Genomic DNA, 26,170 nt, shown 5'->3' with positions numbered 1-26,170 from the left:
TGTCTATGTGGCACCTGTTTTAGTAACATTAAGTGGACCGCTGACACACGCCAAAAACACAGGCGAGCACAAGCAGCAAGTCAGGAGGGTGTCAGCTGTAGCAAGAGTAGTAGAGGGAGGTCAGATACTTCAGTGATTGTTCTCATCAGTACGTTCTACCCTACTTTTTTTTTTTCCTATTTTTGTATGATAGATTTCAGTTTCTGTATTTTATGCTTTAACCTGCTTCCATACACTGAACAACTGCAGTTCTCCCACTTTCCCTCTTTCCAGAGCTTCTGGATTCTCCTTGACCACCCTCATACCCAGGCTTGTCTCAGCAATCTCGCAGGAGTTTGCGATAGCTGGAAGAATAGAAAAAAGAAAAAAATAGAAGCAAACAGAAATGCACATCATTTTGTTCAGTATTATTGTCACCTGCTACAGCTGTGCTATATACCAAGAAACATGACCACTGACAAGATGCATCTATGTGTACATGATGCAGCTAAATTGTTTCTTCATGCTGAAGTCAGAGCTTCGACAGACACTAATGCAGTCAGTCACTTATGTTGAAAACAGCTTATTCTGATAAGGAAAGTAAGAAACAGATGACAATAGGCTTCAAGAATTTACTATTGAATTTTAAATCGAACTGCAAACCCAGTTTAGCGTTCAATTTCTGTAATAAAATCTTCACTTCAAACACTCAAGCACCTCCCCGTACTGCGAGAAGTCACTGGGTTGTTCAATTGTGGCTGCAGACTTCCCCACAAGCGTTGCAGCTCCCTCACCTGCCCCGGAGGGACAATCTACTACTTTTTTTGTAAGCACTTACTAAAACCCCTCGCCCAACACAGGAGCTTTTGCCTTAAGCGCTGATACTGCAGAGCGGACACGGGAAGAGGAGGGTGGCCTCTGCAGGCCTCCTGACCCTCACGCGTGCAGATAAAGAGAATCCCCAGAATGACTGCCTCGAAGCCAAACAGGTTTAACAACCCTTCACCATCTCTGAGGCAGAAGGCAATTTGCCTGGTATGTCACAGGCAAAAACGTGCATGCGCTGGGGCAAGGGTAATAAGACATCTACCCCATGCGACTTCAAAAGGTTAGCAACTCAAAGGTTGCGACACTCCCAGCTCTTCCTTGTGCAGCACTCCAAGGCTGCCCTACCTGATCCTACCATCACTCCCTTCATCTCTCTGTTCCAACACAAAGGAATTAAAAATTAAGGAAAAGTCATTTTCTCTGAAACCAGAAATCTATTTCTGTCACTTCTAGTAGCAACTTTTCCACTGAGATTTCTGAATTCCCATTTCACTGGAGGACATCGTTCACTCACCTCTTCTTCTAGTCAGTCAAGGAAAGAAGGTCAACTAAGCCCTGTCCGCTCCTCCCCTGCGCAAGCCTAACCCCCGGGAGAGGGATGAGAAAATGGATCATGTCTTCACTGTTCCAGTCAAATCCATTTTCTGAATGGGACAAGCAGCAAAATTCTCAGCTCCTGCATTCTGTTTCTACCTCCTATGTCAAAGAAAACAATAAAGAACCAGGATGGAGCTAGACAGATCAATGTGATCACAACCGCAGCAAAACTCTTCATGCTAGCACAACACAATGGTGCCCTTGATTAGGAGTCCAACACTGAGCTTCTACAGTAACAGACACTTTAATCACACATCAGTCATTAACGGAAGCATGAAGAGACATAGTGATAACGGTATCAACAGGACACAGGTTCTTTCAATTTTGTGTCATGGAGGCGAGTCCAGCCTAGACCCTGACATGCACATGGGCCCAAAACAACCATCAAACCATTGGCAGAATCCAGCCTCTGTCAGTACACTCAGAAAAAGTAGGACAGATTGGACGGCATACCAAGAAGGTAGCCTGCACCACCACCCTAGAGCAGGGTTGGTCTATCAAAAGGACAGATCTTGCACACTCCCTTAACTGTTGACAAATAGCTGGTTGATGGGCTGCTATTCCCCCGTATCACATCACCATGGAATAAAGGGGAAAGCCCAACTAAGCTATCTTTTTCATCCCAAGTTTCACCAGCAGTGAGAACAGACTTGGATCCCTCTTACCCAGCTTGCTCAAGGCCCCTTGGAACGGATGGCAACGAGGAACACTCTTGTGTTAGCCTCTGGTATTGTCCATGGTGCAAGAAAAACTTTCCAGCTGCACCACGAATACAGCTCAAGAGTCCCTGGCTCAGGAAGGAGCCAAGGTTCTTAATCATACTTTGGTTACCACCCTGTCACCAACAAGAAAAAAGGAGAGCTACCTGCGTATCCCTCAAGACTGGGAATTTAAGCAATAACAGGCATGCCACTTAAAGACTCGCCTACTAAGTTTTCAGCCCAGCAAAACAGAAAAATATTTAGCTCATAATCAAGCTAAACTGGACATTACTTTATTAAAAAAAAAAAACAACCAACCAAACAAACAAAACTTACAAAACCAAAAACACAAAAGCCAAGCAGCATAGGATAAAAGGATAAATGGCACGTCTAACACTGTAATGAAAAAGCCACAGATTAAACACCCCTGTGTCAGTAAGAGGTTAGAAAGCACCTGACAATGAACTTTACAGCAGCAATTTTAGTACCCATAATGCTACACAGAACAAAGCATTCACCATTGTGGCATTCACCTTAACTGTGTCTCCACACAGCTGTCTATTGGGTGGCCTCATCTCATCTGTGGCTACTGTCTCCTAGTCTCTCTCGGATTTTCCTCACCTTCTGCCAACAAACAGCGCTAGGAGAACTACACATTGATCTGCAGAAATCAGAGTGAAGACACTAAATAACAACATTGACAGCCAAGGACCTGAGGGCAAGAGTAACAAAATCTGAGTCACGGGAGGGACTGTCAATCTAAAGAAAGTTGCCATCACCATGCAAGGAATCTAGTACATGAAGATTAAACCAAACTCCTGTTACATACCTTAAATTACAGGAGACAACCTGAAATATACTGGCTCCCACAAAACCATTCAGATGACACAACGGAAGGGGACACAACTTTGCTCTAGAATGAGGACGAACTACCTGAAGCACAAGGAGAAAGCATCGCAGTCTACATGCAATTTTGGACAGCACTAGGAAATCCGAAAGGTCAAACCCTCCACCCTGCCCTTGCCCAACTCTCAACTCACTTGAAGCAGTCATGCCCTTGACTTCCTCAGATCATTTTTCCATTTTGGAGGAAACAATCAGGAATAGGAAAATTAAATCTCCTGTATGCTTTAAATTTAGGAATAGAATTATTTTTTTTTAACGTCATAAAACTATCTGCAAGAACTTTTGCATCCAATCATATATCTTCAGGTTTTTTATGTCCCAATCATCCTCAAAGCCACAGAAGACACAGAGATCAGGATTCCTTTTATTAGGAGAATTGTTCATGAGCATCACCACAGCAAGAGTTCTTGCTCCCAGAAACTGCATGCTGCCTCTAGCTGTGGGAGTACATGTTTAACCACAGTACACCTTCATGTCTTGTCACAACTACGAACTGCAGCACTGGAGAGGATGGTTAAGATAAGCTCATTCGTTAAAAGGATCTCTTGAGTTTAAAGCACTTCATTCCTTCCTGACAGAACGTTCACACTGAAGCTTCCTCTAACATCTGGCAGGACACTGCTATTTTAGTGCTTTTCAGAGGAAATAGACGTCAACCCAGATTCAGCATAAATGCCACCCAAGCGCCCAAGCCTACCAGCTTCCTCATGGTGGCTCTTTGCTCAGCATCCTCCTTTAAGCCTTTCAAGCACTTCTCAAGGCACTCAGCTCTTTCTACTGATCAGGAGGTAGATGCAAATAGAAAGCAGGGTACCTGGATCCAGCCTCCAATACTTCCAAGTGTGTTTTCAGCTACAGATTAATTTGATAGTGGGAAAAACAGCAAACTACAGAGCAACATCAATATAAACTTGGAAAATAAGAGGCATTTTGTTAATTTCTCTTAACTCTATGCTTGGACTAAGAAATTCCAACATAGTTATTAGTTCCAGGATGGCTACATGTTTAGCTGGGGGAAAAAAAAAAAAGAGAGCATACTGATCTCTCCGCAAAGCCCAATGGTTTAAGTGCAAAACTGTCAGGGATATGCTAGACAACTTCCTCCTTTCTGAATATTTTCCTTGGAACTTTTTGGTTGGAGCCTGTGCATTGCATGGGGCTGTGAAGGCTATTACTCTTGGAAGCTATACTCCCAAATTCTTTCCTTTACTGGAAGATGTGAGGTTGATGATTTGCAAAGAAGAAATGCATTAAAGCCTCTTACCACTGGACCATGCTCAAACAGCAGGCAAGCAACAAGTTTAAACCCAGTTCTCAGGCCAGGAATCAGAAATGAAAACGCCATCAACACTCAAATATATGTGTCTTCCCTCCACCCCACACCCTTCCCCAGTCTCTCACCTCCAAAAAAAAAAAAAAAACAAACAAAAAAACCAAAAAGCTTGTTCAAAGATTACAGCAAAAACTGGAAAATTCAAAACAGCTGTTCTGGAAAGAAAAAAAAAATTAACAGAACAGAGCCATTGACATTGGAGCTCTCCCGATAGACCTCTCATCCTATGCACAGCAGGTGCATCCCTGCAGAGAGGTGGAGGAGAGATCGGGATTCCCGTCTGTGGTGCATCACACAGTACAGGGAAACCTTCATCCACACCCTTAACCCCAGGGGCATTGGAGAAAGCAGCAAAAAAGGTACTGTATTTGCCTGCACATTGGCTGCACACACTACAACTGCACTCACAGGTTCAACCCTACGATTGGCATCGAGCAACAGATCGCTGCAGTTCTTGGAGACTGCATCTATTATGTAGGTAATTAAGTTTTTTCACTGCCCCAGCTGCCTTCCTCAAGCTCTGTCCTCAGGGGATTCCCACGTTGGGAAGCTTCACCCCCCACCAAGACTGCCTGCGGGGTGAACTGTGCAACTTCTCGGTTTCCAGGTTCTCCATGGGAGCCTTCAGACAATACAACACAAGCTGGATTAAACCAGTAAACTACTGGCAAAGCAATTCCACATTAGTGATCGTAATCCCCCCTGGGCCTTCGTCAACCAAACAGAAAGACCTACAAAACTGTCAGCCCTGATTATGATAGAGAGGTAGGCTCCATCATGTGGAAAGGGAATAAAGCTTTAAGCATGTTGTGATGTCTCTAAGGGTCATCGGAAGACACAAATACGCTAGTTCAGAAGGAACAGAAGTAGGCTTTCTTCTACATGTGATACAAGAAAGCCTCTCATTTCTCTTGAAAGTGAGCACTCAACTTCCAGAGCCTGATGTTGAGTCTAAAGTACACTATACAGGATTTTCATTAAGTGAGAAACAGACAATGATTTTGATAGGGATTTTGATTTTTCTGGGAGAAATTCCATTCACATAGCGCAAGCAGATCTTCAACACTAAAAGAAAGAAAAAAAAAAAAACCACACTCCCAGTGAACAGCATGAAGTTCTTGAATTTAGCTGGGGAGTTATCAGTGTTTTCAAGCCTAACCACTCCAAAAGGCTCCAGGCAAACTAGACCATCAACAAGAAGATAAAAGTTATTCCCCACGAGGTCAGGGAACCAGATCACATGTGAAGAAAAGCATAAACGCCATACCACTACAACCATGTAGTCCATACAGGACTACCCACAGGACCACTGACCCAGCCTCTGGTGAGGCATCCCTTACTCCCCTCCACTGCTGGAGGAAAAGCGAGACCTAGGCAGCAAGTTTTCATATAACTGGTATCTTGAGAGATGCTTCCTCCTCCCCTCCCCACATACGACATCAACACACTAAAATAAAACCCACACAAATTCACACAGCAAGACATATCACACTAATTTATCCACCTTGAAGCGAAAAAGTGATGTCCCTTGGACTTCAAGTTAGAGCTACTGAATAACTCTAATTCACAATTTAGGCCCACCTTAACTAGCACAAAACCTAACTGAAGCCTCTTACTAGGTGCCCTGTAATATCAACTGAAGGCCCCTGCCTGCACTTGCTGCGCACGGGAGTTGTAACTGTGGGAGCTGTACTTGCTTCCAAAGGAAAGATGTCCCAGGTTAGATAGGAAGAACTGAGCCTGCAGCTTGCCTAAAGCCCACAGCCACACCTACTTGCAATGCCAGATTGTAAATTTTTATCAAGAACAAGTTCACACCGGCAGATTTTCTTCCTTTTTTGTAGGAGTCTAGAAATTGCTGACAAGCAATTGACAAGCAATAAAAGCTGGCAACCGATCATCCTTGTCCTCACATAACCGTTGCGTGGAGAAGGGTCCTGCAGGCTCACTTTTTGGCCTGCACTTCGAACCCCTCCATGCAAAGGGCAGGCAGGACAATCTTCTGAAAGCAGGAGGTGGAGTACTGGAAGGAAACCAGAAGCGGCAAGGTGCTTCTTAAAACTTTGCTGGCAGCAGAGTATCCAACTAAGGCAGAGTCTGCATTTTGTTGCCCTTACTACCCATGGACAAGTGGGGAAAACAAAGCCTTGTTCAGCTCCACAAAGATCAACAGTCATGGATGGCTCCATCATATCACTGCAAGAGATTATACCATTGTAAAAAACACTATTAAAAAAAAAAAGCAACAACAACAAACTTTCATTCATGCTTGCTGCGGGACAGAAACCCAAGCAAGTAGGAGCCCGGCCTTGATGGCACGGTTCACACTGCAGAAAGCAATAGCAATGTTACAACACCGCTCTCATTTGAAGAGCGGATCCTTTCAGGACTGCCAGCAAAAGAATGGTGCAATCCCAACGGAAAGCATTACAGAAAACAAAACTGTACAGATCTTTTGTACTAAATGTATGTGCTCATCTCCTGGCCCCAGCTCCTTTGGCTGGAGCAAAGCTCTTGCTTGGTTAATTAGTAACTGCAGCAGAATGGCCTTAACTTGTAACTCTTGAGGCCTCAATAATCATCAGGTTTCACCTCTCAGATTGACAGGCATCACACTTACTCTGCCTTTCAAAGTACAACTCCTTGACGAGAAGGGCTGTTGCTTCATATATCAACACTGAAATTATTACACCCAACAGTTTACAAGCAAAATGCTTCAATACAGAGACAAGAATTAAGTTCCATTCATGCAAGCTCTCTTAGCTTTAAGGTTTCTGTTCAGTCTAGGGTTTGGGGATTTCAAGACAAGTTGGTTACAAGACAAGTTGTTTTTCTAGTATTCTTTCACTAGTCCTCTAAAGCTGATATCATCACCAGTAGGTAAAGCGCAAGTCTAACTCATGTCTTTAAATCACAAAAATAACCAAACACCCATGTAAGAATCGTAATTTCCAACATGCCAGCCAACCTAGACAAAGAAACACCTCTTGCATTTACAGGTTGTCTACTAAAATAACAGTCGTCAAAGACAGACAGACCATATGATGTCCCATGGACAACACAGAAGCGTGGAAATCCTGAAAGTCGTTCTTCTCTTCAGTGGAGACTGGCTGTCTACCAAAATTCTAGAAGGCTCCCAGGCAATTCTAAACACAAAACACAAGAACAATAGCTCAAAGGTCTCCAAGGGCTCCTACTCATGACTCTCCAGAGTGGAACGATACTACAGACAGAGCCATGAACAGGGAAGAGAGCACTTTTGAGTAAAGGAAGACAAAAAGGGAAAGAATTAGTAGAGACAAGTTTGGAAAGAAAGCAAGCCTCCTTGTTATAGAGGACCAGGAATGGAAAGATAAGCTGAGCTGGCCACTGTGCTAAGCCCATCCCGTAGGTGTAACTCCGGTCGCAAGTCAAAAGAACATCCAGTTTCTCTCTAAACATAATGGATCTCTCTGCCACCTAACCTTCTGATATTGCAACTTCACGTTTCAAGTTGGAGTGTCAAATAGGGATCTGGTTCCTCCAAGTCCCCTTTGTGAAAGACAAAGTATGGTTACATATCCTGAAGTTGTAACATTATGGGGTGGGTTTGTTGTGGTTTGGGGTTGGTTTGTTTTGTTTGGGGTTGGTTTGTTGTTTTGGTTTTGGTTTTTTTTTGGGGGGGGGGGGCATGCAGACACACATGTAGTTTTGTGGTGGGCTTTTTTGTTTGTTTTGGGTTGTTGTTTTTTTTAAAGAAGCTATGGGAAATCTTTTAGTAGAATTTACTTCCTCTGGCTCAACTCCTAACAACATGTTTTGAAGACTCAGAACCTCAATACCCCACGTTGTACAAAAAGCCATTTAGAACATTAAGGGGCTTCTCAACTTCCCTGTTCCAGGCCATCCCTTTAACTTCCCTAACCTACCTCTCTGTAAGGAGACCTACCTTGGGGTGACTAGGTCATCTTGTCCCCTTATAGTTCTGTAACCAGCTTTATTATATTCTGTAACCAGCATCTCACAGATGCTTTGTACGCCATCACACTTAGCCCTAGTTTATTCCCAGCATAGCTTCTTCTGCCAGCAACTATTGGGCCATGTTGATTTCTAGGCCAAGGGAAAAGGTGGATTCCACCAGAAGGTTAATGACAAATTTATGCATCTCTTTTTCTATGATTATATATTGTTGAAAAGTGAAACAAAACCCATCACTAGTTCTGAAATGACTCAGTGACCTTGGCAGGAGCCAGGCTGGATTAACCACCTGATCTGGGACTGTTAGCTGTGTGCTGTTGGCTGTAGCTCATTAGCACCAAGTATTTACACTCCTATTTGTAGCTGGTAGGCTGTATTTCAGGACCTTGTCAAATTAACAAGAGTGCCAGGTCATGCTCACCAGCGTATGGTTCAGAGTACTGGAGTACTCTGTGTTGAGGGCTAGTTTTACAAGCTCCATTAGTGAAATTGGGAGGGACTCAATACTAGAAGTGCAAGTGGTATACCTATGCCAGCAATTGCACCACAACCCTGCAGAAGTACATAAACTAATGAAAAAGCAAGCTCTTGTTAAGTATTAATGGAAAAGGCATGGCAGGATGAGACATAGACTCATTCAACACACTGCTCAGCCACTCCGTTCACTCTAGGCCTACTTGATGGTCCCTAAGCAGCTGTAAAACTGAATTATGACTCTTGATATTAAGCATACATTGCAAAGTGTTTAGAAGAGGTGAAGCAGTGAGACTTCAAATTCTTCTGGGTCTTAATTCCTGTGCACTAGAACATTTGCCCTGCAAGTAAGCAAGACAAAACGTGACACTAGTCAACACCAGGAAGATGAGTAGATCTTGTCTACAGTCTAATGGCACTGATGGTCCAAGCTATGTGACCTAGTAACACCTCCAATACTCCCACTAACTATAATGATTCCATCGATAAAAAAGGAAGGGGACTGGGGCTCATAACATGTATGAGGTGTGAAGTGGCTAATTCCCTCATTCACCAGCTAGAGTGCCATCACTGCGTGCCAAAACAAAACCCAACCTTTCTGACTTCTGTATGAAGACATCTAATCAGAAATGCAACCTTTAGATCCACCTTTCTGCCACCAGCACTACAAAGCTACTGACAGGAAGATACCCCACTATTGCTGTTTGTCTGTGTGCCAGAGCTGACAAAGGCTCAGTGTTGATTAGACACACTCTCAGAAAGAAACGGGCATCTAGCGCTACTTAATAAAGACGGTATCTTTAGTTCCATAACTTCTCAACTCACAGCCTGATGAGGTCAGTAAGCTTCTGTGGGGAACAAAATAAATTTGCTCTTCTAATACTTTCTCTAAGCAGCCATAGGCTTTTGTCAGACACTTATTCCTGCAGAGGATTTGCTGTCATTGTTATGACACCCTTAGAGCCAACTGAAGTTCACCAAGAAAATGTTCTGCTCCTCAGAAGCTCACGTTGGCAGAGAAATACTGACACTCAAGAAAATCTCAGCCCTGGAAGAATACCGCAATGGTTAAACTACCTAATCATCTTCCTGCACTACTGAATTTGCTCAGAAGTTGATATTCTGCCTCTTTCCATTCTACTCTGAAGTTGGCTATGAAATGCTGCAGGCTGCACAGACTGACCTGAAGTTTACATCTGTGCCTATTACAGATAACCTTTACAGACACAGAGAAAGCAGATAGGAACGTGGTTCACTTGTGGTGGAATTCACTCCCATCAGCTTCAGTGTAGGAAAGCATTTGCTAACTTAGCAAACAGTTAAGGGGAGGAAAAGGCAACTTCTTGTCTTTGTTGAATGACAAGAATTGCTAGCAATCGGTTAAAAAGCAATCCAAGAATCATACCTAACATGCATCAGATTCAAACTTCTGCTGCTCAAGCCGTTTAGTTCACTTACTCCTCTCCCTGCCAGCCACCTGAACCACATGTTTCTTTCTACTCTCAGCAGCGGAACGGAGCCTCCAGCTGGGCTCCTCACCAAGGCCAGGGTGAAGAAGCACTGTTTGCTCTCCAGCAGCATCTCTTCTTCTCCTGGTCCCAAAAAAAGCTTTGCAGCAGGAAGCCCAGGAAGAAGTGGAGCATTTCTCCGATGCATTCCCCTCGACACCTCCCCCTTACCATACCAGCAGGAGGGCTGCCTGCAGTAACCCACATCCTCTCCTCTCCAGTGGAACGAGCACGCATCCCCCAGGAGCACTGCAAGGCCAGCAAAGCTCTTGGCAGCGCAGTACCTGCGGGTGCTGTGCTGTCAGACAGCCAAGAAACAGTTTGTCACGAGGCAGCCCCCACCCCCACATGCAATTTTTGTTCAGGGAACAAATCCGCAGGCATATCATGCTAAGTCTTCTGTGTCTTGGTGGCAAATTCCCTCCCACCTACCACTCCCCTACTCTCTTCACACAAAAGTCTCCACACTGAACCTCCTCAACACCTTTGCCTTTATATGGATTTCCCCAAAAGGATCAGAGGAGGTGCCTTTTGCTAGTCAAGCAGCCTTGAAAATGATATTGTTTTCCAAGAAGGCCTTTTACATGCCTTCGATAATCCCAGAAGGGATTTATGTGGTTTCTTCCAGTTTCTCGTAATGCTGCAGTCACAGGCTTACGCAGAAAAATGGCTCAGGAGACAGACAACCTGTTAGATAAACTAACCCTAACCACTCTGTGATTCAGATCCATTAAATAAAGGTTACTCATAGGATGTCTGGACTCAGACTCAGCAGGATGGGAACCCATAAAACCCAAAAAGACGAGGAAAGCAGCCACCTACAAGCCTGGGTTACAGCTGTACCAAAAAGGTAAGTGACCTAGTAACGGAAAAAAACCACCTCAGACCAACGACAGCAATGCAGAACTTTGGATCCCTGGGCTACCAGTCACTTGCTATCCTACCTGCTACCAAAAAAGAGGATCCATGTGCTCAAAAGAGGAGTAAGTAGGTCTAGGTATTCTACTCTGCTCCCTCAGAAGTAAGGGGTTTAGGTTTCAGGTTGCTGGGGCTTGGTTTTCTTTGGAGGGGGAAGAGGAACTAGAAAAGAAATGGACAAAGTTTTTCTCCAGGTCCTCTGTCGACACCAAATATAGCCAACAAACATACACACTATTAAAAACAGACAACGACCAACAGAGCGCGAAGGGAAGATCATAAAGTTAGATCTGACAAAGTTTTTAGGAAAGAAAAATCTTCTAAGGTCCAGTTGGCAATGATTGTAATAAGGAATCTAGGAATTTTCTCAAGGCTGCCATGTGATTCAATAAACAAGAGCTCAGAACTGCTGTACACAGTTACTGTGACTTCTTTGTAACAGGTTATTAATGCTGATTTTTAGTATAACATAATAGTGGAGACAGATATAAATAACATCAAAACATATGACTCTCAGTTCCCAGATAAGGAGGACTCTGATTGAGAAACTGCTGCCTTCCCAAGCCGTCCAGGCCACCAGGAAAGCAGCCGTACAATGGCTCATAGAAAGTGGGCCAATCTTGAAATATTAGTATTACAACATGAGGCTTTTCAAGCTGAATTCTTGCAGCTCTGGCAGGCAGGGAGCTAGAAATAGAACGCTTTGGATTTAGGATCACACATGCAGAGATCTGCCTGTGAAAAACACCAAGAGCAAGTGCCAGAGAGTGTTTGAGCAGAGACCTAGGAAAACTGTCAAAAGGGGGGCGGGGGGGGAAGCAAGCCCACACACTTGTCAACAAGCAAAAGGAGATCAGTAGAGACAATTCATTAGCTTCTTCCCAAAAATGACTTTGTCGCTCATTCACTCCCTGCTGCAGCTCAGGAGCCAGGACACAAATCAACCCTGGAACAGGTAATGCCTTGCTCCCCTTCAGAGCAATAGCCAACATCAGATTTCAAATGAGAGATCTCTTAGCGCCGAGCAAAGTCAGGCAGGTCATTTCCTAAGCCAGTATAAAGGGTACCTTACACTTCCTTGCATTAAAGTCAAATGATCAAATTCAAGCAAGTTAAACACTCAGTCTGCTCAACTTGTAGGCAAATAGATTTGACGGTGCTGGTAGATGTTTATCGTCTGTGAATGGGAATAGAAAATTGACCCTCTTTCAAAAGCTATTTATTTATTATTTGTAAGTAAACAACGCTCTTTAGAAGAGCAGCTTTTTTGCAGACTGCTTCAGAAATCATGTTTATTCACACTTTAAAAGATTAAAGCGACAAGGGAGTGGGAATGTGCTGCAACTCTCTCTTAATTTTAAGTTTCTTGCCTGGCAGCATAGAAGTGAAACAGATATTTATTTTGAAATTGTGGGTAAAAAACATTAATAATAGGCCCACCACCAAATCCTCCAGCTGTTCAGCCCAAGCACCAAAACAAGTACAGAACTACCCATTTCATCTTCCGCTATGGCATAAGGACATGTATTCTGTCATGCTTCGCTCTTAATATCCTCCTTGTAAGCCTCCATTCCGCGTTCAGGTTAAGAATGTTTTGCTCCGGTGCAAAAAGTGAGCTTCAAAACCCCACCTACCCAGCTAATTACCAAACTTCTTTAAAAAAAATAAATAAATAAAAACCGGGCCTCTCTCCTTAAACCAACTGAAGTATTCAACTAACAGCACTATCACACGAGCCGCCCGTTGCGCCCAACGGTGGTAGCAGGTACCTGGGTGGAGAGACATATACGTGAGTTGTGAAGGAAGCCTCCTGCGGCAGATGGTCAATGTGGTGGGATGGGAATGATTAAAAACTGTAAGCTTATGTATTTTCAACACTCTACCGGAGAGTAACAACGCGATTTGATTCTCACCCTTAATTTGTACATTCTCACGGGAATTTGGCAAGGTTGCTCTGAAGAAGAAAGTTTGAAGAACTCTTGCAAAAGACACCACGCTATGCCAGATCAAGCAAGCTATCAGCTATTTACAGTCACTTCAAAGGACACAAAGGAAGCCATTTATTTCCACCATATCTGCACTTTTTAAAGAGAAAGCAGTTAGGACAGAGCTGGTCCTAACACCAGGGCTTACCAATACAGACCAACCAGCACAGCTATTCTAGAGTAAACATTTAAGTATGATCACACTAGCCTGAATTAATTCACAACTTCAGAGACTATTCCAGGACACAGGGATCTCAGGAGGGAACACACATGTTAGGAAGTCATCCTAAACTTGTGCTACTGGGACGTCTCCTAGTGCAGGCAAGGGAAGTCCTCTGGCTCCCAGGGAAAGCGATCTCTGGTCTGCACCTTCCAAGCCACGCAGGAGAATGTTTAAGAAGCCTATTTTAAGCACAAGTTTCAGGAACTGTAAGGAGGCATAACTGGCTTAGCCACACTTGCAGGATTAAAACGCGCACCTAATTCTCCCCGCTATTAAGTAAAAGGACTCCTACGTTAACACACAGGAGTGCATTCCATCTCTTTCAAACAGGGCAAATAAAGTAATTGACATAATATTCATTTCCTCAGACACATTGCTACAAACAAAACCAGAAAAAAACCCCACAAGTCTCGCTACAGGTTAAGAACCCCATTATGCTATCTGGAGCCCAAATAATGGGGTGGGGGAAGAACAACCCTACGCCCACACATGCGGTGAAATCCAACTTAACCAGCCACCAGTTAAGTGACATAATTGAGTTTCCCAGATCCCACAGCCGAGGGAGGCTCTCCCTCATCTCTCCTTCAACAGCTCTGAACCCAAGTAACATTTCCCCATCGCTACACAGAAGCGGAAGGAGATAAAGAAAACCACTGCAGCACTGGTCAGTAAAAAGCAGGAGTATGTTCACCTGCTATCCATGAAAACGGAATAAAGATGAGGAAACCAATGGGGTAACCCTCCAAATCCCCAAAATTGAGTTAAGCAGGAAGAAAGAGATCAAATGCCATGCTGTCAAAGCTCAGCACGTGGACAAAACAGCACCTAAAATTTAAGTGGTAATTTAAATTTGTGACCTAGAAAGACCACTCATCAATTTACAAAGTTCTTCTCCAGGCAACTTTTGCAGTTGATAAAGGTGAACTCAAGTATCCCCCATTAGCTGAACTGTGGGGTCAGTGCGGCTGTACAGACAGATCGTCTCCTGGGGACTGAGCTGCTCGGCGGCACTTGGATCAGATCTCCCCGGGTACGACGAGCTCCGTAGCATTCCCGCTGCCTTCAGTTTTCCAGCACGGGAGTCCACACATCCAATCTGTTTGAAATTTCACTTAACTATGTCTTTGAAAGCACCTCCCTGCACAGGCCAGACAGCATTATTATTATCTGACCTGCTGAGAGCACAGATTCAAAAAGGCAGAAAAAAAAAAAAAAAAGTTTTTTCCTTAGTCATAAGCAACAGCTTCCAGCAAGAACTAAGATACATCAGTCAGGTCAACACCTCCTACAATTAGGACAGGTCTGGAAAGCCTCAGTCCCATTCTGATGCAATTAATATGCACACTACACCGGAGAGGGAGAAAGGGTCACGTCTTTGCTGAGCCTGTGGTCCTGCGGGCAGAGGGAAGCCTAGGGAAAAAGACCTGTAACTCCGAAGCGCAGCACCGACAGGTGCTTTCAAACGTATTTTAATACCCCGAAACTATTTATGAGTTGCAAGATCAAAGCGTCAATCAAAATTAACTGGAAGGCGAGCACAGAGGTGAGGTCAGCCGGCTGAGCCTATGAATGGAGCTAAAACGCCTTGTTTATCTCAGCACGTGTGTGCGCACTAAGCCTGAAAGATACGGGTGACCGACCCGAGCCGCCCACCCCGCTCCTCACCGTCAGCCCAGCTGAAAAAGCACCGAGAAGACACGGCCAAGTAACGGGCGCGGATTCCCGTCAGCGGTTCTCACTATAACGGATAGATGAGTGGAAAAAGCAAGAAAGAAAACAACCTTGCTTGGCACCCTGCCCACACACACATCCCAGGGCAGTGGGGAAAAGAGGCCAGGGGCACATACCAGCCGCGTATCAGCTTTCTGGCCCAGGGAACAGGCAGATGCCTAAAAACTGGCCGTTCTCTGTCCTGAATGCACCTTCCCAAACCCCTCTGCGAGCAGGAACCCAGGAGGCCACTCTGCAGAGTTCCCTCACCTCAAGAAGGTAGATGCTGACCACCACCCAGCAGCACCCACCCCTGCACCCCCACCACAGGCATGAGCCCACCTTTCTTGAACTCCTCCAGCATGGCATCAAGCTTGGTGTCATTGAAGACAAAGTGAAGTGGATGGTTGTAGAAGCGGGTGATGGTCTTGAGGGGAGTGCAGTCATCGGGGTCCACAAAAGCCAGGTCCTTAACGAAGAGCAGGTCCACGATGTTGGAGCGGTCACCCTCAAAAACAGGGATGCGGGTATAACCACTCTCCATGATCTCGGACATAGTGTTGAAGTCGAGCACTGCCTCGGCGGCGATCATAAAGCAGTCTCGGAGGGGAGTCATCACGTCCTCCACAGTCTTGGTGCGCAGCTCCAGGGCTCCTTGGATAATGTTGAGCTCCTCCTTGACTAGATCGTTATAAGGGTCGGTGACCCGCAGCATCTCCAACAACTTCTCACGGTTATAGACCGTGCCGATCTCCTGACCCAGGACACAGTCCAGCAACTTGCTGACAGGGTAGGAGGCCGGGAAGGTCATCATCATGAAAAACTTGGTGAGGAAGATGGTGTTGGCGCCCACGGCCAGACCGTGCCGAGAGCAAATGGCCTGCGGCACGATCTCGCCGAAGATGACGATACCGATGGTGGAGACCACCACGGCCACCAGCCCGGAGCCGGCGATGTCGTCCAGCAGGATGGTAAGCGTGGTGTTGACAAGGACATTGCCCAGCAGGAGGGAGCAGAGCAGGTAGTTGCCCTGGCGGCGCACGGGCTCGATGCGCTTGGCGTAATTCTTCTCTTTGTCCGTGCCGCAGTTCTGCACGATGCGCAGCTCCATGGGGTCCAAGGCCATGAGGCCCAGGTTGAGGCCGCTGAACATGCCCGAGAGGCAGAGGAGGAGCGAGATGAAGATGACCTGCAGCCAGAAAGGCAGCAGGAACTTCTTCTCCTCGCCCACAATCATCTTGGTGTCCTCGCCGTCGTGGTAGATCCAGGTGGTCTCTCCCCAGGGCGGGGGCCCGGCCGGCCCCTCGGCACCCGCCAGCCCTCCGGCGGCCCCGGGCCCCAGGGCGGCGGCGGCGGGGGCCGAGACGGAGGTGCACAGGTAGTAGGACTTGCTCTTCTCCGTCTTGCGCAGGGGCTTGATCTCGATCTCGATGATGCCGGAGGTGCGGCGGTTGAGCACGATGTGCGGCAGGATGATGATGTCCGAGGTGCGGATGCCGCAGCGCTGCGGGGCGCCGCCGCCCGCCCCGCCGCCGCCGCCGCCCCCGCTGCCGCCGCCGCGCCCCGCCGCCCCCGCCGCCGCCCGCCCGCCCCGCCGCCGCTCGTGCTCCGTGAAGGCGATGCGCGACCAGGTCTCGTTGTTGATGTTCTGCCCGTAGACCCGCAGCTTCACCCGCGTCCGCTCGCTCACCCGCAGCGCGCCCCCCTCCATGAAGGAGACGTCGTCCGTGTCCTCCAGCCGCAGGCCGATGATCACCGTCTCCTCCGCCGCCGCCGAGGGCGGGGGGACGACGGCGGCAGCGGCAGGCGGTGCGGCGGCGGCGGCGCCCGGGGGCCGCCGGCCCAGGCAGCCGCCGAGCAGCAGCAGCAGCACCACCACCCGCGCCCCCCGGCCGCCCCCCGCCATGTTCCCACCGGGCAGCGCGGCCATCTTTAGTCAGGGCTCGGCGCCGCCGCGGCCCCACATCGCCGCGCGGCGCCTGCGGCGTGCCCCGGCTCCCCCGGCGGCGGCGGCGGTGGCGGGCGCGGCGGCGGCGGCGGGCGAGGCGGCAGGCACGGCTGCCCGCGGGACCCGACAGGCGGCGACTGCCGGGCCGGGCCGAGCCGAGCGCCGCCTCAAGCCGCTGCCCTCCCCGCCCCTCCCCGCCCGCCTGGCGGGGGCGGGCCCGGCGCCGCCCGCCGCCAATCAGCGCCCGTCCCCCCGCCAATGGCGGCTCGGCCCCGCCCCGACGCCCGCCACCGCCTCCCCGGACCGCGGGGCGCGTGACTCCGGTGTGTACGCCAGGCGGGCGGGGGCGGGGCCAGCCGCGCCGCCGCGGCCAATGGCGACGGGGTTTCGGGGCCGGCGGGGCGGGGCTTGGGAGGGGCGCGACCAATGGGGGCTCGGTGCGGCCCGGCGGGCCGGGAATGGCGCGTGCGGCGCTCGGCGGGGCGGCCCGCGAGCCCCTGCGCCCGGGGACGGGGCGGACGGGCCGGGCCGGGACGGGCCTGGACGGGCCCGCACTCCCCCCGCCACCCCTGCCCGGCCCGCTGCAGCTGTCGCTCTCCGGGACCCCGCCGCCTCGCTCGCCCCCCGCCGTGCCGCCCCTTATCGTACCCCCCACGCTACCTCGCCGCACCGGTCGGCGGTCGCGCAGCGCCCCCTGGCGGCCCCGTATGGCGCGGCCCGGCCCGGCCCGGCGGGGAACATCCCCTCGCCCTCCCGCCTGCGCCCTGCCCTGCGGCACCGTCCTCGGCGCCGGGGCTGCTGGCGGCCGGGGGCGGCGGGTCTCCCGGCACCGTCCGGCCGCGCCCGCTCCCCGCTGTGCCCCGAGCCGCCGCCGGCGCCGTACACGGCAACGAATTAAAGACTCAGCCGCCGCGCACCGGACCCCCCCGGGCACCCTCCGCCCCGCCGGGCAGCCCACCCCGCGCCGCGGCATCTCCTCAGCATCTCCTCGGCTTTGTCGAAATTGAACACTAAATATTAAATATTAAATATTAAATATTAAATATGGATGAGCCGCACTCCACTCCCTCATCTCCGCCTTTTGCTCAGCCCCCCGGGGCACCTCGAGCCTGGTCAAATAGGGTCGGTGGAAGTGGGGACAGGGCCCTGGAGCTCCCACCGGGGACAGCCGAAGCTCCCCCGGGCTCTCAGTGCACTCCCCTGGTCTGTCCCGCCCGGGGGGGCAGAGGGCTGGTGGGCCCTGATTCGGGAACAGACCTGTAATTTCAGTGTGTGGTTACGTCCCACCACCCTGAGAGCCGGCTGCTTCCGAGGCCTCAGCTGCGGTGCCGCCATCCCAAATGCCCCACGGCCCAGCCATCGTCACTCCGCTTTCCATCAGCCATGAGCAATGGATACAGTTTGGCATCCCAGACAGACAGGGACGAACATCTCTCAGGGCATCCAGTATGGCTCACGGTGGCTGACGTCGCATTTTGGGTTCAGAGGAGGTAAACCAGCCTCCCCTCCATTTAAGTGCGTGGAAAATGGGAGAGTAGAGGATTGCACAGGACAGCCCGATATGGCGGGGAGCACAGCACAGTGCCCTGGGGGCTGTAGCCAGGAATTGTTCCTGATCCCAAACCTCATTCAGCTCATCCTGGGGCAGTTCTGCAGGTCTGTTCCCCCAGGGAGGTGTCAGATGCCTCCAAGCATCCCTGATGCTCGTGACTTCCCTGATGCAGGTGACTCCCTGCTAACCACAGTGAGCAGGGATGGGGGATCACTCCTTTTTCACCTTGCGGTGAACCAGAGCACCGCAACTTCTGGTTCCTGCCCCACAGCACCCTCCCTGCCTGCACAGGGAGAACACCGATGCTCCAGAGCAGGGGATTTGGCCCTTCTATCTCTGCAATCACCAAAACACCCAGGCCGGTGTTGGACAGATTGTTTTGGGGTTCCTCACGTGGGACAGTGTTGCAGGACCTCCTCTTTTCATGGCTTGGGGGCTAAAAAATCCCAAGGCTGTGCAGACACAAGCAAAGCCAGGCAAGGACACCCCCACATCTACAGAACTCCCGCTCTAATGTTCATAATCAAAGTCAAGTCTTATTAGCTGCTTCCTCCCAGAAACGCTGAGAATTTGGAAAAAAACAGTGCTATGCAAATACAGTGGCATTTAGCTGTGGCCTTTTTCCGTATGCATGCAAGGGGGGGACCTCGCTGTGGGCGCCCGTCTCCCCAGGCAAGTTGAAAGGCCACGGCAGGGACTCATGTGTTTTTAATGAAGGGGTCTGCAGGTAGGAACACCACCACCACCACCACCCCCGCCCCATCTGCTCTTCCGTTAGCTCTGGGGAGGCTCTCTTTGATAGCAGGAGCTAATTGCCGCAAACCTCCTGGGATGGGCTGTTTGGGGACTTTGAGAAAGTCATTTCAAGTAATTGCAGAAGAGGGCTATGCCGGGCTGGGATTAAACAGCATCTTGGTTGCGTTTTCAGCAGGTCCTTCCCAAGGTCCCACCAGTGAGGTCCTTCCACACAATTTCAGACTCCCAAAGGCTGGTCTGCCAGGGACCCTTACCTGAAGCCAGCTAATACATGCCCTGATGACTCCAGATAACACCAAGGATTATTTTTTAAATCACAGTATGGCTCTAAACCCAACAATTTACAAATTTTTGTACACCCAGTAGGCCAGACTCATGGTCTTGCCCAAAGCCAAAAGGACAGGCTGGCAAGGTAACTTTCCAGGAAACCATATTTATAGGCATTTTTATATGTTTAATCTCTAAATTGTGAATTAATTGCTCCCCTAATTTGCTGGTTGCAGTGGGCAGCTTAAGCAGTCCACAGTGCTTAAGAAGTCCTTCAAAATCTTGGGATTATTTTTACAATCATAATTTTTTTTGTAATGGTCCAAATTTTGTCAGGAATTAACACTGGAGGCCTGATGAGCCCTCCTTGTCCCGGAACAGCTCTTGCTGGGAGCCACATTTACCAGGGATTTGACAGCTTCATCTACAAGTAGAAACCATCTTGTATCTCCCCTGAGACAGATGGTAAACTGCCTTTTCTAGCCACGTCACCCAAGATGGGGTATCCCGCAGTTCTGTTTCCAACAGAGAAGAAGAGCTATTGAACATCTCAGCCTTTCACGCCTGTTTCTGGATTCCCTGTCTCTGTGCAACAGTCGGGTGTTACCTGACTGCTGACGCTTTTCATTCCAGATGTTCTGGAAATGCCTCCCCGCCAGCTGAACCCTCCTCAGCCACCGCTACAGCTACTGCAGACCATCCTTGGCACTAGCCCACTTTTCATTTTGAACCCAAATATTTTATTGGTTGCTTTTTTACCTTCCCCCACGCCACAGCAAGATGCCATTTAAATGGCAGAGAGGGGAAATTTGGTGCTTCCTGGAAAAAATCAGTGTGTGAGGAGGGGTGGAAACGGTCCCTCATTTCTAAGCTGAGCTACTCACCCAAGGGCTCGGGTGCCGCTGCTTTTCAGCAGCCCCCAGCCTTTCCCAAATGGCCTCTGTGGGACGGAGCATGCGGGATCCGCACGGGGAGGCGGGAGGGCAGCCCATCGCTTCCCACCGCAGCCTTGATGCCCTGGCTCCTCGGAAACGCCCCTCGCCCCTCGCTCTTCGCCCGCTGCGGGCCACGGCCGGCAGAATCGCCGCATTTCCCCGCAAAACCCTGCAGGTGCGATCCTCGCAGAGGACTCGGGTCCTTCCCGCTAGGTGGAGTCCGGGGGAAAACAGAAACTTCAGCGGCCACGCACAAGGGAAAGGAGAGAAATTCCCGTCTCCCGGAACGGGCTGCGGGGCTGGGAGAAACGGGGTGGGGAGCTGCGCCTGGGGCATCCCCTGTCCCGAATGCAACTAACAGGGGCATCCTTTGGGTGCCACGTTGAGTTCTTCACGGAAAAGCAGGGCAGGCTGAGCCCCGGGAGGTGACCGGTCCTTCTCGCCCACCGCCCCCAGCAGATGCTCGTTTGCAGCCGCCTTACAGAGCTGCTCAGCCCACTGCGGGGGGCTTGCACGGAATTTGTCTCTTGGATGCTCGTGGTTCCCTGCGAGTGGAGGGTTAGCACGGGGAGGGCAAAAGAAGAAAAAAAGCAACTGGGCTGCTTATCGCTGCGGGGTCCCCAGGACCTCAAGTTGGAGGCAGGCGGAGGGGTGCACGCCGCAGGTCAGGCCCTGTGCGGCGCCAGAGCCTCCTTTCGCACCCTGCTCTGCCAAGCTGCCTTCTGCAGACATCTCCGTCTGCTCCGTGGGCTCGACACGAGCACACAGCTTCTGCCAAACCCACGCTAGACCTGCTGTCCCACGTGCGGGGACCCACGACCCCTTTCCCACAGAGACCCTCCCTTCCTGCATGTCCAAGCCATGTCCCAGCCCCATAGCGAGGGGACCCACAGGATGGCTGCCCATCCTCACTGCAACCACTCACAACCTGCCCCACCAGCCCCAACAGGAAAGCACAAGACGCCATGGGCCCCATTGTCCCAGCCACGATCATTTGAGCTCGTTCGTTTATTTGCTCTCCAGTGGAAGCTGCAGGCTGCTGGGGACACATCCTCCTGCCCCGCTGGCATCTGCCGGCGCGGGGGCATCGCTCGCCACTCAGCAGCACCCGGAGGGACCACATGTGCCACCAGGACGGCAGGCAGGACCTGGGGCCGCCAGCTGCTCCAGCAGCTGGAAGGGATCGCAGATCTTCTCCCGGAGGGCAGAGAACAACCCAGGGCAGGATCAGGCCAGAGGGAAGCAAGAGGTATCCCCCCCTGAAAGTAGTATTCCCCCCGACTGGTTCCCTGCCAGCGGGGCAGCCCAAGCAAACCCTCCATAGCTAATGAGGGGCAGCCCCAGGGCCACTCCAGCTGCTTTTCACTGCCGCAAAGAGGATACCAAGAGCTTCTCTGGGACATGAGCTCTGCTTTTATCTGTGAAACGCCTCCTGCTTGGACAGGGACCCAAGAACGTCTCCCCCTCCCCAAGTACAAGGTTGTGTTTCAGGGACACGCAGCTGCAGGGTGTTATCTCCCTCATGTACCCATGATCCCTGCTCCCCAGCCTCTCCTGGCCCATCTGCAGGCTGGAAGGACCACCGAGGGGAGGAGGAGAGAGGCTTCCAGCAGATAGAGGTGCTTTGTGCTGCAGGGTCAGGGCTGGCAGCCAGGGCCGAGCTCACATCAGCAGCTGGGAGGTGCTGGGAGAGCGAGGGGAAGAAGGAGCCACAGGGACGGGGCATCACCTCCCTGGGAAAGGCTCTCCCCAGCCATCTCCTGGAGAAGGGATTAAGCAGGTCCAGCTGTCAGCCTCGGCAGCCCCCCTGGACATGTTGGGGGAGGAAGGGGTTCTCATGCCTGGTGGTTAGAGCAGACACCCGCCCCCGGTCTTTGGAGGGCTGCAACCTATGCTGGGGTGCAGTTGCCCAAACTCAGGCACCAGGCACCACCTTTGGTGCCTCATGGGCTTCTGCTTGGCCCAGAAGGACTCTGGTCTCTTGGTGTCATGCCATAGCCCTGCTGATACCCCAGGGCAACTGTTGATGGCACACGACACCATGTCCTCATCCCTGAACCCAGCCATGGAGCTGCCTGCTACCAACCTTCACCCCCTTGGGACAGCAGCCCTGTGGTGCGGTAGTGTTGGCCCCGCCAGCTCGGATCAGGAATTCCTCAGCAAACCTAGAGCTCCGCAAGATCGCAGCCATCTCAGCATCCACATCCACCACCTCTCCTTCCTGGGGACAGAGGGACAGGCACAGGGCTGGGGTCCAGGATACACAGCCCAGGGGACTCCAGCCACCTAGTCAGACAGTGGGTGGCGGGCAAAAGCAAGGTTTCCCAAAACCTTGAGAAACACCCACAACAACCAAGCAGCTGGCTCCAAACCCCCTTGTGAAGCCACCACGGATGTCCTGCTCCCACCTCCACCCCAATGCAATGCATGGGTTTGGCTGCCCCAGCCCCAGCCCTACAGACCAGGACTGCTTGATATCCCGGGGACCCTTACCCCGTACCTTGAAGGTGAAGTTGGCGTCAAACACCAGTTCTCGCTCGTGCCCCACGATCCCACCATTGTAGATGACCTGTCCTGGCCCAGCCCGGCTACTACCCGGCACCTTGAACAGGCGGAAAGTGGCAGAGACAAAGCGGCAGTCACCTGCAAGAGAGAGCATGGTGGGTTGGGGACCGAGCACCCAGATTGGGAACCATCAGAGCCTGGGATCCCAGCACAGCTCCCCACATCTGCCCAGAGCTGACGGTCCCTGGTCAGACCCTCACCGATGACATCCTCCAGCTCCTTGTCGCCGATGGTGATGGGGCTGGCAGTGACGAGGCACGGGGGGCTGAACCCCACCTCCTCGGCGATGCTGTACAGGTCTCTCCAGTACAGGGCTCCCGCCAGGCACTCCCCTGGCATGAGACAGCAGACACCGATGATGGTGGCAAAGGTTCAGTCCCCCCATCCCATGCCACCCTCATCCCAGAGACCTACGCACCCCACAGCACCCTGTGCTTCCGGACAGACTCGCTCAGGCGCTGGTTGGCGTAGACGTCACTGAAGTACATCTCTCCCCCAGGCTGGAAGGCAGCGAGGAGTGAAGGGAGACCCCGAGAAGCAACAGGACAAAAGGTGCAGGGAGAATGGGCAACCCCCAGTGCTACCCTGCTCTGGACCCTCTGCAGAGGTGTCCCCTGGCCCCATCCTGCATCCCAGCCTTGTTGGATCCCGTTTTCTGCATCCCACCAGGACCCCAATGGCAGGGCCACTCCAACCCTGCTTTGCTCCTGCCGCAGGCGCCAGCCCTGGCATTACCTTCAGCACACGGTAGGCCTCTCGCAGCACGGCCCTCTTGTCGGGAGCGAGGTTGATCACACAGTTGGAGCTGGGGTGGAGAAGACCGAGGCTCATTTGCGCCCTCTCATATGCTCACCACCACGGGCTGCTGCAATTCCACCGGCTGCTGCACGTCCCATTGCTTCATGCAGGATTTGGAGATGGCAACTTGACCATGAAAAGGGCAGTTTCTATATTCCCAAGCTCTATCCTAGACTCTGCCTTGGGATTTTTCCTTTCCTAATGTGTGCTCCTGAAGCGAGTGACCCATTGGGATGTAGACCTGGACGCCAGCCCATGGCCCCTGGCAACAGCAGAACTGGGGGTGGCAGTGCCCTACACGGTACCTACATGATAATATCGTAGCTCTCGTCAGCCAGCCCGGCATCACTCAGCTTCTCCATGTATCCCTGAAGGAACTCCACATTTGGCTTTTTGTAGCCAAACTTGTCCATGTGGTAGGCAATGTGCTTCTTCGCCACCTCAACCTGGGAGGAGGAAGGGAACGGTGGTGGGGGGATGCTGGGGGGACGAGGGGAAGCCCTGGCTCCGCGCCATACCTGGCCCTCAGTCATGTCTATCCCGGTGACATGGCCCCACTCCCCAACCATCTGGCTCAGCAGGTAGCAGTCTCTGCCGCTGCCGCTGCCCAGGTCCAGGATCCGGCACGACGTCAGGCACTCGGGGATCACCAGACCGCAGCCATAGTACCTGGGGGGATGCTGAGCTGAGCCAGATGGAGTTGCCCCCACGGTACGGGGGTCCGGGGGGCTGCAGCCCATGGGGAGGCAGCAGCAGAGGGGAGACCCCGCGGTTTACCTGGCCACCACCTCCTCGTGGACATTCTCCAGAGCATCTCTCACCGCCTTGGGAAGGGGCCTGGCCAAGGTGATGCACGCATTGGTCTTCAGGTCCGCCGACTTCTGCAGCCTTTTGCCATAGTAATCCTGAGATGGGAAGGACAGAGGCCACCAAACTATGGCAAGCTGTGCCCCAGAAGCTCTCCATGCACCAAAACGTTAGGTCCATGCCTGCACTCAGCTGGTATGTGCCCCCGGTGCCCTCCAGCATTAGCGCTCTCATTTGCACCCAGGTGAAAATTAGGCTAACATCAAGTGTCCCTTTGCCCCCCTCCTCCCCAGCTCCCCTCGCTTGCGTTCACAGACATGTCTGTGCAGTAGGGATTTAATTCCCATTTGCAGTAACTTCGCAGGCTGCAGCCCCCATTTCCCCAGCTGAAGGGGGCGCAGGGAATGAAGGCAGGGAAATGTGGGGCTCCCCAGTCCCCCCATCCCTGCAGGAAACTGGAGCAAAGCAGCCGACTGCAGCTAATGTTTTTATCTGGGCCCCGAAATGAGCTTTGTCCTCTGACGGCAGCGGGCTTCCATGGGCAGCCTGGGCTCAGCCGGGGGGGGCCAGCCAGCCACCCCGTCCCTCCGCCAGCTCCCCCCCGCGCCCCTCACCTGCACCTCCCGGTGGATCTGCTCTCCGCAGGGGGCTGCCACTGCAACGGGAACGAACGCGGGGCTGGGGCCCGACGCCACAGCGATGGGCACTACGCCAGGCCCTCCCGAAGGCCCTAAACCTCCCCCTCTTCCCTCAAATACAGGAACTCTTTTTGCCTCCCCCCCCCGCCCCGAGAGAGACACACCCCCCCAAAAAAAACTTGCAGCCCAGTGGGATGCTCCTGGGGGCACATGACAGTATCCCCCCTCCCCAATATCCCCAGGTGCCCTGGAGACACGATCCCCCAAAAACTTCGCCGCAGGGCAAATCCTTCCCCCGCCCCCCCGCTTTGCCGAGAGCCCTGGCCCCAGGGGTGCCCCCGGGGAGACCCCAGCACCCCGCAGCAGGGGCCCCGGGCTGCCGTACTGCCTCGCCGCCTCCGGCTGCTGCGCCGCGGCCGCCCTCTGACCGCCCCGGGACACGCTCCGCCCCGGGACACGCTCCGCCCCGGCACCCTCCGCCGTCCCGGGACCCTCCGCCGTCCCGGCACCTTCCACCGTCCCGGGAGCCCGCGCCGCCCCGGCCCCCTCCGCCGTCCCGGCACCTTCCGCCGCCCCGGCCCCCTGCCCGGCCCCGGCCCCCCGCGCCGCCCCGCATGGCCCCAGGCACGGCGTGGGGGGAAGCTGGCCCCGCTCCCACTGGGGTGACGCTGCCGTTACCCACGGTCCGAACCTGCACCCGCACCCCCAAAAAGCCACCCACCCTGCTGCCTCCCCATCCCCAGCAGCTCCGCACCCCCCTGGCACAGCCCTGCCCCTGCTTGCCC

General features: G+C 52.0%; 2 protein-coding genes across 5 annotated transcripts in view; both read right to left on the bottom strand.

The window, feature by feature from the left end:
• The window catches only part of CNNM2 (cyclin and CBS domain divalent metal cation transport mediator 2), a 120,945-nt gene extending 103,896 nt beyond the window's left edge, over positions 1 to 17,049 (bottom strand). Inside the window, exon 1 of the mRNA XM_054204809.1 lies at positions 15,462 to 17,049. Coding sequence (XP_054060784.1) covers positions 15,462 to 17,049 — 1,588 coding nt within the window. The remainder of the gene's footprint in view (positions 1 to 15,461) is intronic.
• A 4,517-nt stretch (positions 17,050 to 21,566) lies between these two features.
• Positions 21,567 to 25,864, bottom strand: AS3MT (arsenite methyltransferase). 4 transcript variants are annotated; one of them, XM_054206822.1, is made up of 11 exons: positions 25,771 to 25,864; positions 25,362 to 25,402; positions 24,718 to 24,845; positions 24,459 to 24,609; positions 24,250 to 24,386; positions 23,878 to 23,947; positions 23,561 to 23,642; positions 23,343 to 23,474; positions 23,078 to 23,220; positions 22,664 to 22,798; positions 21,567 to 21,768 (listed from the first exon to the last, which is right to left on the bottom strand). In XM_054206822.1, coding segments are annotated over exons 1-11 (1,113 nt in total). In that variant the 5' UTR covers positions 25,772 to 25,864; the 3' UTR covers positions 21,567 to 21,675. The 4 variants fall into 4 exon arrangements, with proteins under 4 accessions (XP_054062797.1, XP_054062796.1, XP_054062798.1 ...); XM_054206821.1 differs by having other exon boundaries at positions 21,567 to 21,775; positions 22,665 to 22,798; XM_054206823.1 differs by lacking the exon at positions 21,567 to 21,768 and adding an exon at positions 21,782 to 22,384.
• Between the last annotated feature and the right edge of the window lie 306 nt (positions 25,865 to 26,170).

This window comes from Rissa tridactyla, chromosome 6 (genome assembly GCF_028500815.1).
Source record: "Rissa tridactyla isolate bRisTri1 chromosome 6, bRisTri1.patW.cur.20221130, whole genome shotgun sequence".
Lineage (NCBI taxonomy): Eukaryota > Metazoa > Chordata > Aves > Charadriiformes > Laridae > Rissa > Rissa tridactyla.
Note: the sequence above shows the minus strand (reverse complement) of the source record. Positions and strands in the feature narration are given on the sequence as shown.

Bases quoted from the DNA above. Each gene is read 5' to 3' on its own strand.
- AS3MT (XM_054206821.1), bottom strand. The intron at 23,948-24,249 runs GTAGGTACCGTG...TCTCCACCCCAG, and splicing joins GAGAGCTACGATATTATCAT to CTCCAACTGTGTGATCAACC. The intron at 23,221-23,342 runs GTGAGGGTCTGA...TCTCTCTTGCAG, and splicing joins GGAGCTGGAGGATGTCATCG to GTGACTGCCGCTTTGTCTCT.